The sequence below is a fragment of the Morone saxatilis genome, unplaced genomic scaffold, assembly GCF_004916995.1.
Source record: "Morone saxatilis isolate NCDOM2014 unplaced genomic scaffold, NCSU_SB_2.0 Contig15, whole genome shotgun sequence".
Classification (NCBI taxonomy): domain Eukaryota; kingdom Metazoa; phylum Chordata; class Actinopteri; family Moronidae; genus Morone; species Morone saxatilis.
The window spans coordinates 19661650-19682295 of record NW_023339707.1 but is presented as its reverse complement, the minus strand read 5'-3'; the positions used below and the strand labels follow the sequence as shown (position 1 = coordinate 19682295).

Here is a 20646-nt window from a genome sequence, read left to right as displayed (position 1 = left end):
TTGAGTGAACGTTCATTTCTCACACCTCGTCACACACACTTGGCATTAAACCACACCCGTTGCTCATGCCGTAGTCGGCAGTAGTACCACACTGACTGATCTGAATCACTGTGGTTTGGACACAAGTGCAAAGCTTGACACCTCGCAAAATGCATTCTCGCATGATTTTATGATCTTGTGAGTCCAGCTGCCTTGTAGATACAGTTGGCACACTGTTCAGAGTAATGTACCATACTGTGTTCCCAATTAGCGAAGCTGTCACCCTATCTTTAAGGCCGAGCCCAGCCCACCCTACAGTTGAATCTCATTTTGGCCACTTATATCCACAATCTCATTCTTTTGCACACTACCCAAAGTTCATCACTCATCGTGAATAAGACACTGAAGCCTTTCAAGTCCACAAAACACATGTAGACTGTATGGTCAAAACTCCCATGAACCTCCAAGCTATGTGCTGGTCCACTGATGGACAGCAAAGACAGAATCCACATTGCTCCTCCTGAATCTGCAGTTCAACAATTGACCAGACCCTCCTTTCTGGCATCCTGAAATAAATGTTTCCAGGGAGGCTGAGCAGTGTGGTACCAGGATAATTGGAGCACACCCTCTGGTCCCCCTTTTTTGAAAATGGAAAACATCACCCCTGTCTGCCACTCCACAGGTGCTGTCCCCGACCTCCATGTGACACTGAAGAGCTGTGTCAATCATGTCCACAGCTTTCACCATCTCAGGGCAAATCTCGTCCACACCTGGCATCTTGCTGCCAAGGAGCTTACCTTAGCAACCTCTGCCAGGAATATGGATAAGGCTTCCCCCAATTCTTCAGACTCCTCTACAGGTCGGATTCAGAAGCCTCTAAAAGATCTCTTTTTCCCCAGTCCAGGTGAGTAGATCTGCTGACTGAACACAGCCTGAGCCAAGCTGGGCTTTCTCTTCCTGAGTTGTCAAATCGTTTGCCAGAACTCCTTTTGCATAGCCTCCCCAAACTCTTTTCATACCCTGGTTTACTTCAGCAACTGCCTAAGCTGAAGCCCTTCTGACCCCCCGGTGCCTATTTGGTTACTTCAGAAGACCACTCGGCCAACCAAGCCCGAAATGCCTCCTCCTTCAGCTTGACAGCTTTCCTCATCCACTCACCTGGTGTCCACCAGCAGGTTCTTAGTTTGCTGCCAATGACCTTCTGACCACAGCTACTATCAGTCACCTACCTTTTGTAGGGTGGGTTTTGGAAAATTGTGATGGACATTTTTGCTAATTCCATAGACCAAAGGGTTAATCTAGAGTATAATTAACAGAGGTATTCAGTAATGAAAGTAAGTTTATTATGATTATAATTAAGTATTAATTTAAGTTAAAGTTATCAACTCTGGGTGATGTCCAACTTTGGTCACATGTAATTTTTTGGCCCGAAAGTTTCTAAAATAATAGTTCAAATCTGCTAATGGGGCATTAGCAAGGTATTTGAAAAATGTTGGTTGACAACCATTACAAACCCCTCCAATTTTCTTATTCTAATTAAAAAGATTGGGCACCATCACCCAAGGGACAAAAATAGACTGCAGTGCTTGACAGTGCTTGTCATCATAGCTTCCAAAGACATGGTTGTTCAGATGAAGTGAACTCATTGTTGCAGCTGCAAGCTATGGATAGCAAATTAGTTTTTCTTGCTCTAACTGCCTTTAAACAAGAATTAATTATAGGCAATGTCTAGGTAAGAAATTGAGGATTCCACTTCATTCCTGTCATACACAGTAATTATTGTAATCCAATGCAGGTCAATCAATTTCTGACCAGTGAAGAAAGCATTTCTTTGTTGTTTTCCGGGTTATCTTTTAAGCCTTGACATTTGCGTTGCATCTCAAGAGAATAAACTAGTTTCTGAACATTGCTTAGTTGCACAATGTGTGCTTGATGTTTTGAGTGAGCAATTGATACAGACAATAAAATAGATCTTTATTGTCATTATGCTCAGAACAATAAAGGTTAAGCAGCAGTAAGTTGAGTTTTGCTCTTGCCTGGTAGCCTTGATGACTCATGTCTGCAGGGATGCAGAGCAGCAGAGTGACTCAAACCAGTGTGCTTCACTCAAACTGTGAACCTCAATGTGTGCTTATATTACGTCAACAAGAAGCCTCGCACCTGCAGAGGCTGTCATCTTTGCCAACAGCCCAGTAAGACATAAAAAAAACTTTAATTATAGGAAATGCTGCATGAAATGGCTGGACTGCTGGCAAATGTCTCTGCTCTGCATTCACACATCTAATATGTTTATGTAGGATGGAAACATTTTAATGATGATTTTTCTCAAATCTCAAACAATCTGCTGTCATGCTTTCTATCAGTAGCATTTTCAACAAGGCAGATTTGAGGACTGAAGTTTGTCTGCTTACCCCAGAAGAAATTATGATTGACGTGTCAACCCTGCTCATTACTGACCAACTGTGATGAGAAAGGAGAATCTCGTGCCAAAATGCTGTGAAATTTGTATTCTATTATTACCAATTTGTTTCCTTTTTCAGAAGTCCTCGGTTGTATCAGACAATTCTAGTTCATTCTGCTCTGCAAAACAATATCATGTTTTATGGTTCAGTAGTGTAAAATAGTGTGATGTACAGTGCGTGTGAATGCTGTAAATTTGTGCATCCCTAGATATCTCCACATGCTCAAAAGAGAATTGAACAAATTTCATGTCATTTTCGGGGATGGAGTTTGTGGGGGCATTGAATTGTATTGATTTATAATGACAGTAGTTTCTATTATTGCTCAATCTGCATCAGTTTTAGCTGGGTGTACCTAATAAACTGGCAATTGGGTATATTTAACACATATGCTGCACTCTGGGAACAGCCACACCAAGCAGGTGTGACCTGTAGGTTGGGGGTGATGGTGTAGATCTGAAGCTACAAAGACAATCTTGGCCTCTAGGGCAGCGGATACAAGAACACTGGGGAAAAAGAGCAGCAGGATGTGAATTATACATCTGCATTCGCTGTTGTTTTCTTTGCTGTCTAAGTCAGATACACTTAGTCCTGGACAATGACCTGTTTTTACCCTGCTGTTATGGTACATAAATCAGTTGCAAGGGACTTGTATTGTGCGATTAAAAGCTTTGATATCACACAAATAGAATAATTATATGCCTATCTAATCATGTTAGCACTTTAAAAATATCATTTTGCAGTCGCTGGTGGTTGATTAGAGTCTTCCACATTTCCACAGACTTTTCATAGAGGAATTGACTCTTTACAACTATTAACTGTGTTATATAAAAAAAGGATGTTGGCGTTATAAGTTTCTTCTAAAATTTGCTTGTAACTTTGAAAAATTTAAATATGTGTGTGGGACAGGTAATGATTGTCATTACAAAAGGAACAATAGGTACTAATACTTAGTACTAATACTAGTACTAAGGCTCTGAGTGAAATTATTGTACCTCTTGTCTGGAAAATTTACTGTGCCCGAGAGGCTACTCAGAGGAACAAGAGGGCCTGCAGCAATTTAGCTCAAGAGCATCCAGCATGACAGCTGATAAATACAGAAATCATTTGAGATTACGTATTCTCCTAAAACCTGCAAGTGTAGATTATTGGAACCATCTCTCTCTTTTGCTAAGGGACACACTGTTGCTAAAGGAGGTGACAATTAAATCTCTGTTCATCCACTGTACCAATTTAGTATGTCTCCTATAGTATTTGGTGACATTATGAAGTTGTAGTGTCCTATATCGTCTATACCATCTTAAATAGTCACCACTATGGTTCAACAACAAGTTAACAGTATTTTTATCCATATTTTCAACTGAAAGTCCGCAGAACTAAGTAATTGCAGGTGGGTGGCCGAAGCTATTGGTTGGCAAGACAACTAGAGTATTAATGTACACACACACGGCCATCCAGGTGAGTAGGAATGTATGAATGTATCTATTATTATTGTTATTATCATTGTTGTTGTTGTTGTTGTTGTTGTTGTTGTTGTTGTTGTTGTTATTATTTTTTATTATTAGTTAATAATAAATAATAATAAATAATAATTAATAATAATAATAATAATATTTTACGAATGACCGTATGAAAAGGAATTCATGTTTTTTGTGAACAAATACTTTATTCAACTTCACAAAAACATATGTCCTGTATATTTTACACTACAGTAGAATTCAAATAATATAATTTTTTTATATTTTTTACAGTAGAAGTCAATACTGTAGATAAGAAATTTACACTGTATGATAACGATGCTCCAACATACAGACGGATATATGAGGAATATATGGCCTAAAAACACTACAGGTGCTAGCTATAAATCAGTCAGTTTGGACTACTTGAGATGCAGTGATGCACTGCACAGTGGGATGGGAGACGGGCCCGGAGAGCCAACTGGTTTTAATGACCTGAAAGCTTACTTCTAATGGGCTGATTGGATTTACTATTGATTATATTTTCAGTGCATGCTGTGGCGTAGTTTTGTGATTGCTATTGTCACCCACTGCAAATTGAACTAGCCAACAGACAAGTAATGGGAACATTAATTTCTCTCGAACAAAATTAGAGATCCCCATTCACTTATCTGCGCCCATTACATTTAACCAAAATTAGAGGAGTGTGATTGTTTTCTGCCCGATGACAAATACATTTACTTATGCATACCACATACACACTCACACACACACACAGACATAACGTATTCACAGGAGACCCAATCAATATACCTCGTCATTGATTGAGTGCTTTCCATTGACCGAGTACCTTCTCTGCTATTAAGTGTAAACTCACTTGTGCATTTTTTGATGCCAGATCCTTTCTTCACCGCATGCCGACTGAGCTTGCATTGGAAATTATTCTCCCAGAACTCTGCAAACCAGATATTCCTTCTGTTGTTCTCTAGTGTTCGGCTGATGAAGTAGCGATCAAAACCTGAAACAAATAGGACATTTTTACATGCTTCAACATGCTGGCTGTGGGTCAGGTTAAGGTCTCTGTTCATATAAAACCTTATATAAGCAAAATGTAAACTCTTCTTGGGTCTGGTCCTAGTGGTTAACTTTGGTAATGTATCCATAGTGTATATTCTGTTATCTTTAGACAACTCTCACTCTACCAATTTAAAAATCTGTGGCTCTGCATATACAATAATTGCATGAGACGAATATACCCAATTGGTACAATTGTATTGAATTGAATCAAAATGAAAGATAGGTAACAGCAGTGACACAACACTTGATGTCCAATGTGACTGTAAGTGGGAGAAAACAGTAGACAGTAAAACATGTTAATGGCCTTTTGACCGATACCCATTATATATAATTTATGTTGAATGTAGAAGGGAGATATGATTAGTGGAGACAAACACAAGGGGCAGAACTATCAAGATTTTATTTATTTAAAAAAAATAGGAATTGTGTTGTAAATACCTTTGATGGACTGTCGTTTGGGCAGGATGGTGACAGCACCTTCTGCCATTTCTTCCTGGTTCAGTATTGGGGAGATTTTGGAGCCCCAGCTGTCTGAACCTACCCAGATAAAATGGCCTGTTTGATTGGCCTTCTTAGCTGCTTGAAGGAGTCGCCTTGGGGATAGAGAGGGAGAGCAATGTATAATTGTATCATGTAATGTTCTGTTGTTGTGTTGTTTTCATTTATTTTCTGATATATTTCATGCACATATCACCAATGAAAGAAGGTTCCTATTTAAATGCACCCTAAAGACGAAGTAGATGCTATACAGGTAATTCCATGACAAGAATATTCTATTCTGAGTCTGGACAAAGTTGCACTGAGGTACTTTAGTAGAATTGAAAAGCCACTATAGACACACTATCCATTCCCTGTACAGTGTAGTTCTTTTTGGCCCTGGCAGAATGACACCCTTGCCACATTTGTCCAGGCTTGTTGCCAGTGAAAGTAAGTTTGGGGAGTTGTAAAAAACTGCCAGCAAGCTCTGCTGTAGCAGCAGACCTACATCAAGAAAGCTTGAGCACAGCAACATAAAATTTAAACACAGCCACCTGCCATCTGAAGTATTAATGACCTTCATATCGCCCCAAAGATGCTAGAAAAAAATGATATCAAGCATCATACTGTATTGTAGACATAAGGTTTTTTGCTGTCTTAACATCTCGTATAATACTTTGTTTTTGCCTAAAGAAGGACGATATAACCTTGTAAAATAATTACTACAGTTTTTTGTAAAAAATCTGTGTGGAGTGGGTAAGCAGTGAGTCATCCAACTAACGTTTACCTTAGTTTTATGACCCTAAGGATTTATGTAATGATTTTCCTTGAGTCTGGTCTCCAGAAATGCAGTGAAATGAGCATGTCTTAAGATGCAATTATGTACTCTATGTTGGAAAAATGAGAGAAATAGATTTTCTCACCATCAGGAGATTACATAAGGGAGACATGACTAGATAGGCTGTCAAGTCTGATATGAAAATAACACAGTGAGAAGTAAAGGTGTTGTATCTGGGTCGTGGTTAGGCGTGTACATTTCCATTAAACTTTGACAACCAAGGGTCTGTTCCACACTCATATTAAGTTCTTTAAAGTTGTTTTAAATACTGTGAAAAGTTTCAGTTGATAAATAGGTAAGAATGATACATCTAATATCTGTTATTGTAAAATAATCAGGAGGAGGAACTAAATGTTTACATAACTGAATTGCAGAATACAAGATGATTTAATTAAATGTACTTACATTTTTATGTAATTTTTTTTTTTAAGAGTTTGTAAATATGAAACAGTATGCTGTTGTTCCACAGAGCAAACAGTAAATGACAAACCTACCTGCCTGGATAGATTATGAAAAGCTAACTAAACATTATTTCTCTTATTTTGAGGTGAGGCACTATATTTATATAATTGGTCTCACATTATAAGGCTCCATCAAAACAGCTCAAGTCTTTCATACTTTCTGTGTAGACAATTTTGGGTACTTATTAGGCTGCTACCAGCTCACACTTGCTAGGTTCAAGGATAGAGCAGGCATGCAGTGCTGAAATCCCTCTGGCTTTCTGTAATTACTATATATCCTGACTATTACCCGTTATCAGGACCGGATTAAGTCAATGAGCACTGGGACTTCTGCCCTGGTCATCATCAAGAGACGCCCCGAATCACTGCCCACTTCCACCAGGAATACACTGGCCTACTAACTGGTTGCTGGGAAACATTTTCCCTTACAAAGCCACAACAGAGCTGTGTGTGTGTTGATTCAGCCTACAACTAATTAATTCATTCTTAATACAGACTCTCTGTCTTAATAAGGGATAATTAATTTTAATTGATACACTTGTGTCCCCAAATGGAAAGCAGGGACACTGTTAACTGTACTTTCATATGGTTTAGTATGGTCAGAACAGATAGGGACAACAGACTAGATGTCAAATTGGATGACAATTAATTTCCACCACCAGGGAGCAGTTATTTGCAGGGCTGTTGCATTGTGATGCATTAAATCATGCCATTTCTCTGTGTCTTAATGTGTAAAACTGCTTCACTTGCCTGTAATATACCAGACAAGGATTTACAAATGCGAGTAGACTCAAATATAATCATATTTGCCATGTGTGTGTTGTATTTTACAAGGAAAATGCAATTTAATGTATTTATACACACAGAAGACATTTGTGACATTTTAACACCAGCTGTAAGGCCATCCCCAGCTAATGACATTACTAAACAACATTTATCACTTTAGACAGATTTTGAAAAGTCTTATTCATTTAAGGAACTAGCAGGGTACTGTTATAAAGGAAGTATCAGTCAGTGGTTAAAAGCGGTTGAGATAAGGTAAAAGACTCACCTGATATCATCCTCATTGGCAAAGATAATGACTACTCGGGCATTCGGGTTCTCACTCAGCCTGCGAATGATCTTGTCAAACTCTCCAGATCTTGGTTCACGTGGTATTTTCACAGACTGGGAGATGCACAGACCACCTAATTGGAAGATAAAAGAGAAAAGTTTCCCAATTAAACAGGTTTAACTTTTCTTCTGTAAAATTTCTGAATAGAACAGACATTTTACCGTCAAGTGCCATAATTATTGCTGCTGTTTCAGGCGTGTATTTTTCAAACTCTTGGTCACCAGAAACATTTGCTGGAGTGTAGAAATGTTCCTTCTTTCTGTTAACCCACACAAATCTTTTTCAAACCTCTGGACTTTTTTTAATGATGGATGCACTATTAAATGAGTGCAGGTGCAATATTTCACAGCATGAGGGATGCAAGGTTTTAAAAAACATCTTTCCTTGGACCACAAGGGGCAACTTTGAGACATGGAGACCCATCAATTCAGTTTATGGTCCTGCCAGTGAGGCCATGGGACTTGGGTAGCATTTGGAAGTACATAAATTTTGTAATTGAAAACTGGTTCCATTTGTTCAGAGTCATTTGTCTTATTACATTGGTTGTTGTCTTTTTGTTCAACTTATCAACTACTGTTTGCTAAACTTCTTTCTAAATTGAGGTCCTTGCCTGTAGATTGACATCTTTAAAATAGAGACACAACCAGTGAATTACATGCTAATAAACGAAAGTATTGTCTAGTGAAATTGATTACTTTTAGTTTATCGTGTTAGGCACTGGCCAGCACAATACCTACAACCACAGTAATTCCCCAAAGATCAGTTTAAAGAGAGTCTTTAACCACTTAGAAATGCTCTGGTATTGAACACAAGTCTAAAGGCAGCAGGACGTTCCCTGGTTACCAACAAGCCAAGGCTTTTTAATTCCCAATGCAACATTTCAGGATAACTCCTTTGTCGTCCTGCCAAAATGCCACAGAGAGTATGTGCATGCTAATGAATTTCCCTTTCGTGACACAGTACAAAGCTGGCCCAATGAACAATCAATGCAGGAATAATACCCTCTAGTTCAGTTCATGGCAGCCAGACTCACACCATAAAACAAAGCCTGGCCCCAGCTCAGAAACTAATAGGTTTGGAAACTGGAAATATGAGTAAAGAATAGTGGATGCCATTAAATTAACAATGATGTTGGTCTGCTTTGCTCATGGGAACAAAAAGTCACTTCCGGTTAAGTCACAGGGGGGCTTCAGTCAGTGGCCCGCACTATTGTCCTGATTGTACACTGTGGATGAATTTAATGATGTTTCCATTTTCTTGAAACCCAGGGTTTTTCAGAAAGGCTGCGTGTATACTGTAGGTTTCCTGTGGTCATGCATGTCACAGCTAGAACACAACAAATCTGGCTTATACATTCACTTGGTTGGTTAATGGATAAACAGTACCCTTCACTGGAGGAATGGACTCATTCTTTTGTGTGTGCTGGCCCATGTCTGCTGTTGTGGGATTTCTCTTTCTGCACTCAGGCAAGACTCTTTTCTTTTTCTTTTTTTTTTTTTAGCACAGCACCATCAAACCCCTAATTTACTTAGTTTTCCACTTCTAAAAATGAACTTGAAAATCACACTTAACACAGATTTCATCACCCAGAGTCAAGAGCCATCAAGAGTCTTTCAGTGGTTCCAACATAGATATTACTTAATGAACTGGGGCCATATTATAAACAATACATATGAACAGAAATCACTTCACACACACTTCAGACCAGTTGTACATGTATTTTTTTAGCATTACCTGCAGGTGATATGATAAAGTGGAGATGGAAAAGTAAGGTGAAAAGATAATTAAGTATATTACTCTTAAGTTTACAGTATTCTATGAAATGTCAATCAAAGGGGCATTTCTAAACTTTTTTTTAACTCAATTTCATCACTGTTTTGTTTTACACTGTAGACATCATTTTATTTTCCTATGTGCATGAACCTTTCATTTTATAGTTATTGTAAAAGTGTGTCTCTTATGCTTAATGATAATTAAAAAATTAATGTTTAAGGTACCTTTGACATATTAATGACACATGTGTATGTGGTCATGACTAACGGCTGCTGTGTTGTTGTTGGAGCACCGCTAATGCAACACAGTCTCTGAAATTCCACCATCTCTTTGCTTTTCAAGTGCAAAGACTTATGAATTATTGATATCCAAATTATATGTTAAGGGAATGCATATGTCTTTGGGAGAGGAGATGAGGCTCATGCATATACTGCCAGTTCCTCAGTGATTGAGATTTATAAAACATAATGCGTATGCACAGCTTCAAGAATTTGAAAAAAATAATACATGTGTTTTTTCTGTGTTTTTGTTTAGTTTTATAAATCTGGCCACATGTGTTTTATTAAACAAGTCAAACTAAATATATGAAAGTATGCAACAAACCATATGCAAGTGAAGAATTTCACAGTTCACAATATTTGTGTACTTTTCTTTAGTCTACGTGCTCCTGATTGTTGAGGCTTTGATTAAACTGAAGCAAGGGTTTATCTGTCTACCTCACTGTGTCATTACACTTAAACTACCCAGACAGGCACATGGGAAATTTAGCACCAGCATAGCAGCAGCTCTCTGCTCTCAGAGACTCAATCAATCATTAGATTCTATGTCTTCGCCTCACTGGTACTTCAGTCCCCCATTCCCCCAACATCTGCTGTGTAGAAGCAGAGCACTCATCCCTTCCTTTTCTTCTCCTCTCACATCACCAGCAGCAGGACGCAGCATTGCTTAACCTCCAGAGAGAATACCAAGAGGACTAGGGGGATAAGAACCCAGCCTGTGGGAGTTGAGGCACGCTGAACAGGGCCCTCCACGGGGCCAGTTTTGTAACTCTGTTACACAATTTGTTTTATTGCTAACACTATCCATTCATCCATGCATCTGTCCATCGTTTCCTCTACAATACAGGATGTTCAAAGACATGGTCCCTTGACTCAAGGACCAAATTCAAACTCCATGACAGGGAGCAGTTACTGAACAAGGCACTCAATGCTGACCTGCTCCAAGTATGAATTTCTATTTTCTGTTCTGCAGCTAATCCTACACTTTCACACCATTGTTGTCATTACACACAAATGTAATATGTATAACAATATTTTCTTTCTTGTTTGCATGCTGAAATGTCTTTCACATGTTGATTCAGGTATGTAAAGTGGCTCTAAAATGACATTCATACAACCTAAGTGCCTTTTAATTGGTCGCGGTAATTATAGGTCTTGCTCATTACATATTTTATATTAATTTTAGGTAATGAAACAGATCTCTTTAGAGGAATCAGATTTTCAATAAAACACTTTGCTAGATTCCATTTTGCCAAGGACAGGATGTAATTAGGGAGATAAAGTTAAAGACACCCTCTCCTCTTGTCTACACACTGCTTCTCATCAGACTGAACGAGACCACCATCTCCCACCTAATGTTACTTTGTAAACCTAAATACATAGAGAAAGGCAATAAAAAAGTAATTAATTTCAAATGTTTAGCGGAGTCAAGTGTGTAGTACCCTGAAAAACTCTACCATTTCCCTTATTGTTTGAGTCTTCAGAGATAAACAGGGTCATCTGTTGATTAATTGTAGTTATACATCAAAATTACAGGATTAACATTCAGTGGCTTGTGTAAAAAACAACTAGGTTTTTGCTTCTGTCTTGCAAAGTGAAAAAAGAAATAAATCTGAAAATGTTTAATTAAATTTAATTAAAAATGTGTTTTTGTTTAGCTAATTTGGCAATTTGCCTGATGACCTGTTGCAATGTGGTGAAACCCAATTGATTATCTGTACATATAAGTATAAGTGCAAAGTAAAATCGATGAATAAAGTCAAGCGGCCTTTATTCCATAGATTCTGCTGAAAACTTCATGAGCAGTGTATTTCTTTCCCAACACTCATCCTATACCACTCTTAACATCTGAGCCATGTCTGAAAACCACCTCTAAAAATATCCGTTGCTGAGGAGACTGCGAGCCTCCTCTCCCATGTCTTCCATTGTCAGCCCCAGTCTCTGCTCTCCTAATAGCAGAACACTAATATTCCTTCTCATTTGACACCCGTGGGAAGAGACTGTGCTTCCATAAACATTTAATATTCCCTGGTACTGTGGCTGATTTCTGCATCGCTCCTGTGCTTGGTGAGCAGTAGTGCAGAAGCACACAAAATACACCCAGGTGGGCGTTGTGGTGAAGGTGAAGGTATATAAATAGCTTGTTTATTGGGATGCCCTTAGTCGAAATACCAACAAAACAGGCTTAATTTGCAGCTGGAGAACATTTCTAGTAACAAATACAGAGAACTACAACAACTAAACTGGCGGTCAATAAAATTCCATTGTTTTTGGCTTGAAAAATTGTCACTTTAACACTGAATGAAAACACTTTTCTGCTTCTTCTTTCCCCTGGCAGCAAATGATTTATTAGCCAACAGTCATAATGAGTTAATAATTAAAAAGCCTGGTTGAGCTGCACAGAATTATTTTTAATTCCCATCTGCTTTAAATGGCCGTATTGTTCACTCAATCCACTGATGGTGCCATATATACTGTCTGGCTGCCCTAATGCACAGTGGTGTGATCACAGTGGTTCACATTATAGAAATATTCTCAGATGAGACCAGAGTAATGAAAAATGTCAGGAACCACAACAAGGTGATGTGGATAGCCATAAATAGGGAGATAAATAATATTCCCCTCTGAGTTAGTAAACTGTATACCAAATGATTTATGCAAATCAGTTGATCAGAGGACTGTGATAAACTGGCAACACGTCCAATGTTTCTCTTCTTTTCATCCAATGCATGCTGGGACACGCTCAGGCCACTGAAAGGGAGAGAAAATGGATGGGTAGTGGGAATTGATTTTAGGCAGGAAAACAACAGTACAGGTAAAATACTGACCATACCTGGTGGCAAAATGTTACCCTGTAAACTGCAGGAAATGTGCTGTGTTTAAATAATGTTTTTTCTGCTCTTATCAGAAATACAGCTGCAAGTGTGTGGGAGTAAAATACTGGCAGGAGGGAGAGTGGGCTGAAATGATTAGGGAAACTGACCCTGAACAGGAAAGGTCCACGTTCAATCCCCTGTTCCAGAAAACCTCCCTGCTAAAGTGTCCCAGAGCAAGACACTAAATCCCCCTCAGCCCCTGAGGCGCTGTTCTGTCGCTGACGCTGTGCTCTCACCTCACTGTGCGGAGCTGAGGGGATGAAAAGAAATGAATTTCTCCCCAGGGGATCAATTACAGTATAATATCCCATTATAATTATTATAGACTGCTGAGCCACAAAGATACCCCAAACTACCAAATTTCATTCTGTTCTGCAATATTATATGGATGGCTCAGATTAATTTAAAGACAGTAACAGAGCTGCTCCTGCCTGCAACATGGGGAGAACACTTGTCTACAACATTTGATCAAAGAAAGTATTCCCATAGCATGTGTGTATACATTCTGCAGTGTAATGTAATTGTTACGATGCAACTCCTATCCTGCCAACCAGGCTTTGATCAGCAACACAGATAGCAACCTGAGTGAAAATGTATTATTGTTAATCTACTTTAAAGACTGTGTGGAACGGTCACTGCACAAGAGGACATGACAACAATAGTAAAGCTGCTAAAAATCACCCCCCTACATGGGCCCCTGATAGCTTCTGGGGCCGTCGATATTTACCTGTGTATACAGTGTATCTTCATTTAAAATTCATTTTAAACACATGTCTGTGTCTGATTACACTTTCTGCACAACTTTGACAACTTATAAGTGATTTGCTGAGTCTACATATTCATATCAGAGACCAGCATTGGGCTGGATCATTTGATGGGCCTGGGTTCACCGTTATGTACTGCTGAGAAAATGAGGTTGAACTGTGGTTTAATGTAAAGCTGGTTAGAGTCAACAGATATCACTGAGCAGCACATAAACACATGGTCTCTGTCTGCCTTTGCTCTGCTAATGTAAACAAATATCTAGAGCAGATTAGATATATACTGAGACCAGACAATAGAAAGACCTGTATTATGTAATGAAATGTAATAACGTTGCAATATGAATGACTTTATTGGAAATCAGTTTTTATTGAGTTCCTGTTCTGAGTCTATTCTGTGATGCGTTTTGAGGCTGCACATTGTGGAGGTGTCGAATTGGTCTGTATCATATTGAGTGAGGTGTATTTGGCTTCTCCATTCATGAAATAAGTAGAAAGAAAAATATTAGAGGAATCTTATAAAGAATTAATATACAGCCACGTAAGAATTATTTCAGGTATGTTCAAAGGGTCACTCGTGAAATTACACGAGAATCTATCTTGCCAGCCTTCAAGTTTGCAATCAGCATTCTCTCTAAAGTTAACAAAAAAAGTGAGAGGCTTTCAAAAACATGTACTAACACTTTAAATATCATGTAGTTCAAACCAAATCATTTCACAACGCAGAAGTGCTACTATTTTTATACTTTGTTTTTATACGAGTTGCTGATTCAACTGGCAGCAAAGAAATACAACATCAATAATCAGTCTGAATATAGTAACCACAGCCGTGTTACAACATACATTAATCAGACTACAAAATGTCTCCCTATATGGCTTGAGAATAAAGTAGTTATGGACAGATATATTTATTGCTGGTGTTAAGTGTTAATTTTTACCTATCAGTTAATAATCTTGTAAAAAACTAACAACAACAACAAAAAAAACAATAATCATTGCAGAGAACAAATGAGCCTTCATGGTGTTTATTTCTTTGATAACTATGCGTACACATCCTCTGTAACGTGGCTTTGCTGTGTTATTGAAAGAAAGTAGTGCTGCTGAATATTTGGGTATCAAAGAAGCATAAGATGAAACAAAATGACAGGAAGCAATTTTCTAGCTTGCTGTGTAGTCTTTTATAATGGGTTTCAAATGTACTCATGGGGAGATGCTCTGATGTTAATAAGAAAGACATCTGCATGGTGATGTGTGAAATTAGGTTGGATTAAAGAAGACTGATTACTGTGATGCATCTTGCTACAGTACATGTTTCCTGTAAAATGAGTGCCACCATTTTGTATTTAAAAATAGCTAAAAACAAAAGTATGTTCTACAGTCATATACATAATTCAAAAACAATATGTTAACAAGTTTCATCTTACCCTAACAATTGTTTTCTTAAATGTTACACAGACACTTTCATTCTCATTGTCATTATATTATTAGCTTCCAAATGCTCCATAATCTTAAGGCATTATTCTAAAATATGTTATCGATAACTAATTAATAATTTATTGATAACTGGTTTGAGGTGCCAGTAACTTTTTACAAACTGTATCTGCTCTATTTCAGTCTAGATGAAATTGTGAAGTCACATGGTATTCCATTCAAAAGTAATAGCAGTGTTTTTCAAGTGTCTGAATTCTGAAGACAAGAAAAATGTTTTTGTGATAAATTGAGACGTGCTTGTTCAGTTTTCAACCCTGTTGAAAGGCAGGCTGTTTTGCATTTTCTGGCCACCAAGTTGGGAAAGGGGACTTAGTGGGCGTTTAGACCAAAAACAGTCCTGCGTTGAACAAATGCAAGGGGCTGCGTTGGTTTGGGTGTGCTGATTCATGTACCACTGAGAGAATAAAATATTATCCAGGATGTCCAGTTTGAGTAATGGTAATGGTAATGGAGTTTGAAGGCTTATTAGATGTTAAAACAGTGAAAGCGGTGTATAATAAACATTATTTCATCTTTTCATGTGATGATTGTGAGGTAAACAGTAGAAATACGGTGTTCAAGTTACAAAGTAATCAACCAAGAATGTGAATCTTCATGTATTTAATTGGCAGTACCAGACGATTGCATTGCATGACGGCTATCTTCCTGAAATGCTAGCTGAGTGTTTTAGCTGCTGCCAGCCCTACATTTCTACATTGAGTTTTACTTTGATAAATAGAATAAAAGCTTTGTTAATACATTCATAGATTCTATCCACAGACATGCTAAAGTGTTTTAATCAGAAACAGATACAGAAGGTGTTGAGTTAACTTTATTTTATTTTTTTCATGTCTGTGACATTTATAGACATTGAAACTGTAATTAAAAGTTGTTTATGTTGCTAGTATAATGTTGATGTGACTATGAACTGATCATATTCACTATCATATACTGAGAACCGCACACGGCTCGTGGAGAAAATAAGTAAATGGTAAATGGACCTGTACTTGTAAAGCGCCTTCCGACCACTCAAATTGCTTTCACACTACGTGCCCCATTCACCCTTTCACACAGTGACGCGCAAACCATCAAGTGTTTCGCATGGAAACTAACGCATTCATACACATTTACACACCGACACACAGCATCGGGAGCAATTTGGGGTTCAGTACCTTGCTCAAGGATACTTCGACGTGTGGTGGGAGGAGCTGGGGATCGAACCAACAACCTTCCGATTAGTGGATGACCCGCTCTGCCTCTGAGCCACAGCTGCCCCTTGGTGAGACCTTTTTGTAGTGAAGGGTCACTGCAGCTGTGCCTGAGACACAAGGCTTACATGGGCAGTGTGGCTGCTCTAACATATTGACATGTGTGGCGAAATAAAACGTAAGACGTTCCGTGATGCACACGCACTGCAGACACACAGGGGTAACGGCGGACTAAGCATCTAAAAATCCCTTGCACCAAGAGCTAAGGCAATTCATTTGAGAACTTAAAGAAAGGGAGCAATGAAGCAACTATAGTGCCTCAACAGGTGCTGTACCCCACAGGAGCTGTTAAATTGAGTGTTATGAACTGCATGGGCCTAATCTTGGGTCTCTGAAACGAAAAATTATCCACTCAAGCTTGTATTGATGACTCTGCTAACAATTTGTGAAAGTATATATGAGAACACAACAGGGTGTAAGTGTAGTTACACTCTGGCCTCAAAGTTGATGGATCAACTGAAAGTATTTGTTGGCATGGCTATTTTCTTAAGCCAAATGGCAACCAGTCCTAGTATTACATCAGTCAGCAACTCTGCTTTCTGGTATCAGCAAGCTGTAAGTCCCGGAGGGAAATGGACCCACTCTCTATTTATCCCTACAGTGCAGGGGAAGCTCATGGGGGGCAAGAGGGCAGCATTGACAGAACATGTTATTTTGTACATATTATTCGTCCCACACTTCAATTTGGTGCATGCTGTAAATATGCAGTGCCTCCACTGCAGTGTATTTTTGCTGAAAGCACATTATCATTTTGAGGGGGGGTTAAAAAATATGGTGAACTTTGTGCATACTGTGTTTTGTATAAGTGATTGGCACTATTTTGACTAAAATCCGTGTTATGTTGTGTTTGTACCATGAAGTTACATTTTAGGAGAAATCTGGTATAGTAATAACAGTTACAAATCAGTTAAAACCCTGAATATCAGCACCTAACATTGTAACAGGACCTAAAGATCTGTCAGACCATAGGTAAGATACACATCTACATAGAAAGAGTTGTTCAGTACAACTGTTTCCTCAAAAATAAACCTTAAAAACATTGTTGCTGCTAACGGCAACAACACTTTTTATTGACTACCATGACATCACATTAAAAACTGTTATTTCACCTCAGTGGTGTAAGCACAAAATATTTGTCTGTGTTGGCAGGAGCTTGAAAAAATCCAACACTGTCCCATTTTTCAGTAGCTGTAAAGTTCTGAACTGTGTTAATAGCAAAGTTTTTTGTACAAATGCAGCAATTTGACCCGAGGATACACACTTCATATACAGAAAATTCTTGAGGAGAGAATAGTAACTGCATGTCGCTGCCGACTGTGAAGCAGTTTTGCTGGAGAGCATGTTGTCCGCTGAGTTCCCAGAATAAAAAAAAAATAAAAAAAGGTACATGACAACATGTTCTGGGGCAACTATAAATTAGATTTCAAAATGACTGAATGACATTTCCCCCCTGCAAATGATTTATAAATCAAAGACAGGCCTCTAAGCACTGTGAAATGAGCTTTTCTGCACTGTGGTAAAATGACTCACCTGACAACCATGGGACTTTCCTCTTACCGAGGAGAATCCGCATAGCAAAGCTGTTAAGATGAAAATGTTGTTAAACCTTAGCCGAAGAGTTTAAAGTATACTGCTTCCTCTCATGAGGCAAAGCAAACATTAATGCTGCTGCCTAATCAGGCGTGAGCACGGGTGGAGAGCTAGCTGCAGCAGGCCTTGAGGTGCACATTCTCACGTTGTCAAAGGGCTTCGCTGAAATCCCTGCAACTACATTTGATGTAAGACTGTCAGGCTCGATATGTTACTTTCAGTAGCTAGCATATATTTCTGACAGCAGATGAGTGAAATAATGGGTGACATCCTGAATTTAAATCTCTTTTTTTCATCCCCTGGCACATCACAATAGTTTCTTTATCAGTGCTTCAGATGTGATAAATAGCTTCTTGCCGTCGCTGGCTTTCCTCATTGTAACCTGCTGATACTGCCAGCAGCAACTTCTGTGTGGTCACAGACAAAGAGCTGTAGCAGTATAAATGGTCAGTGGAGTTTTTTGTTTTGTTTTTGTGAATATGCTTGCCACTTCATGTTCACCTGCTATGCACGACTTAACTATGTTTTGTGTGAATAAAAGCAAGTGGTAAGATGTGTTTGTATTTAATTATGGATTTTATCCCACTATATCACTGCTACTGTTAATTAAATTACAGAAAAAGCACTCAAGAGTGGAACTGCAACAGTTACTGGCTTAGGCAAATCGTCGATGAACAAAAGATATATCTGCAACAAATTTAATGACTTGATTTTTATCCAGTTTTCAAGCAAAAATGCCGAAGATTATAACTGCTGCTGCTTTGATAAAAAAATAACTTTTTTGCATATTTGCTGAAACTGTCACTATATCCCGACAGTAGTACATGAGAAGGATAATCTAAGAAAATATCAGGTTGCTCTGGCTTCCTCTGGTATCAACTATCCACTGCCCCTGAACATAAATAGCCAATCAGAGCCAGGCGGGGTCTCTAACACACTGTCAATCACTGCTTGTGCATGTGCTGTGCAGCCCCCTTCCTCCAGGCATGCTCTCACACAGTCAAGCAAGCTCAATATCCGCACCGCGTGGATTCACATTCAGATTGAAGACAATTTGCGCTGAGAGGTGCCGGGGTCTAGCGAGGCTCATACCGTGAAGAGCGAGCCATACAAGGGCTGAGGTTTTGGCAGGTCAACCGGTTCCTTCTGCTGCGGTTCAACTTGTGGGTTTGGTGGGAGGGGCTAAGCGGTGACGTGGAAGGTTTTGCACTGTGTATGTTCAGATGTTGCCTACTGTAGCTTTAATGACTAAAAAGCCAATCTGGATAATTCACTTAACTTATTAAAGTGAGAAAAAAATATATATTTCTAGGGGCTTGTGCAAGAGAGCTCTGACTGAGAACAGCAATGCAAAGTAACATTTACACCTACTCATTAGAGATGAATATTATTCTCAGACATGTATTTCATAGACTTGTTCCAAGTATATAGAGCAGACATACGGCCCATTGTGTCCAAAATGTGCTGCACCATCAGTTTGCACCAAGGTTCACAGATGCCCCCTAAGCTGCAGCACAATCCAACTACCTGAAGGTTCATCCATTTTGTGATAAAGTGTCTTCACCTTTAATATTGCCTCTGGCAGGCCCCAGGACAGCCTTCTGCAGAGGCCAGACCAGCCTTGCTGGGCATACAAGTTCTCCAAGATGCAGTAATGAACAATCCACAGATGAATGCTCCCTTTTGTTGGATTGTTATTGTGCCAAAATAGTCTGGACAAAAAAGTGGACAAAGTTAAATATTTCCAGGAACAACACAAATGAATTGTTAAACTACAAACACAAAATATCTTATTTGCACATTTTGCAGATTAGCTAACCTTCTCCCAATGACATGTCACCAATACAATTGTGTAATCTATTTAAATGTCAACCTACTACTTACTACAAACAAATGATTATATAGAATAACTGAGAAAGATTAAGCTTGATAAACCAAACTCACAAGTTTTTTGTTCTGAGTGGAAAGTTTAGGATATTCTGTCATGCAGTGTTGGCATGTCTCTGTGACATGATGAGATAAAGCAAATTATGCAAATAGAAGATCTGTGGCAGAGTCTTGACAATCGTTTTCTCTCCGCACACCTGCAGCTAAAACCCTTCATTGATTTTCAAACTGTCTAAGGAACCAAGTTCCAGGTGGTTGAAAGGATCATAAAGCAACCCTTGGAAATGTAGCTGTGACAGTTTTAAAGATATGAAACCATTCACGAAATGCTGCAAACTGCTAATCAAACAAGGTAATGAACAATGGAAAATAGAAAAGTAATAAACGGGCAAAGCAGTATGACAATGTAACTGAAGTGGAGATACTGAAAGAAGACATGCAATCAAAATGTTGCTGTATTGGTTCAGTAAATTTCTTATTTTTCTATATTTGTAAAAGTCATAACGAAACGTATATATGTATGGTATTAGTGTCCTGAAAAAATGCATCATGCAAATTCAGAGGTTTGCTTTTGTTGTGACGCCCATGTCATTACATTTCTTGCTTATTTGTTGTATCAATATATAGCTGTTGAACATGTGAAGTGCTCTGTGGCATACAATATATACAGCGATTTCCTCCCTTTCTCACCACTGTACCTGGTGTGTTTTGCTGCTGGATGGCTGTGCAGTTTTATGAATAATGTCAGAAAGTGAACAGTGCTGGGGTAATACCAAAGATACAGGTGGGTGCACAAAGTAAATTCACCTAATATCTCCTTTAACCCTCAGAAGCCCAACATAGCATTCATCAGGACTCAATGAGGCTTGAAGCAGGAGGAG

General features: G+C 38.7%; 1 protein-coding gene across 1 annotated transcript in view; it reads right to left on the bottom strand.

The window, feature by feature from the left end:
- LOC118324458 (metabotropic glutamate receptor 4-like) overlaps positions 1-20646 on the bottom strand; it is a 113167-nt gene that overhangs the window by 21791 nt on the left and 70730 nt on the right. The window contains exons 3-5 of the mRNA XM_035656810.1: positions 7800-7935; positions 5411-5565; positions 4773-4913 (exon numbers count right to left, since the gene is read on the bottom strand). Coding sequence (XP_035512703.1) covers positions 4773-4913; positions 5411-5565; positions 7800-7935 — 432 coding nt within the window. The remainder of the gene's footprint in view (positions 1-4772; positions 4914-5410; positions 5566-7799; positions 7936-20646) is intronic.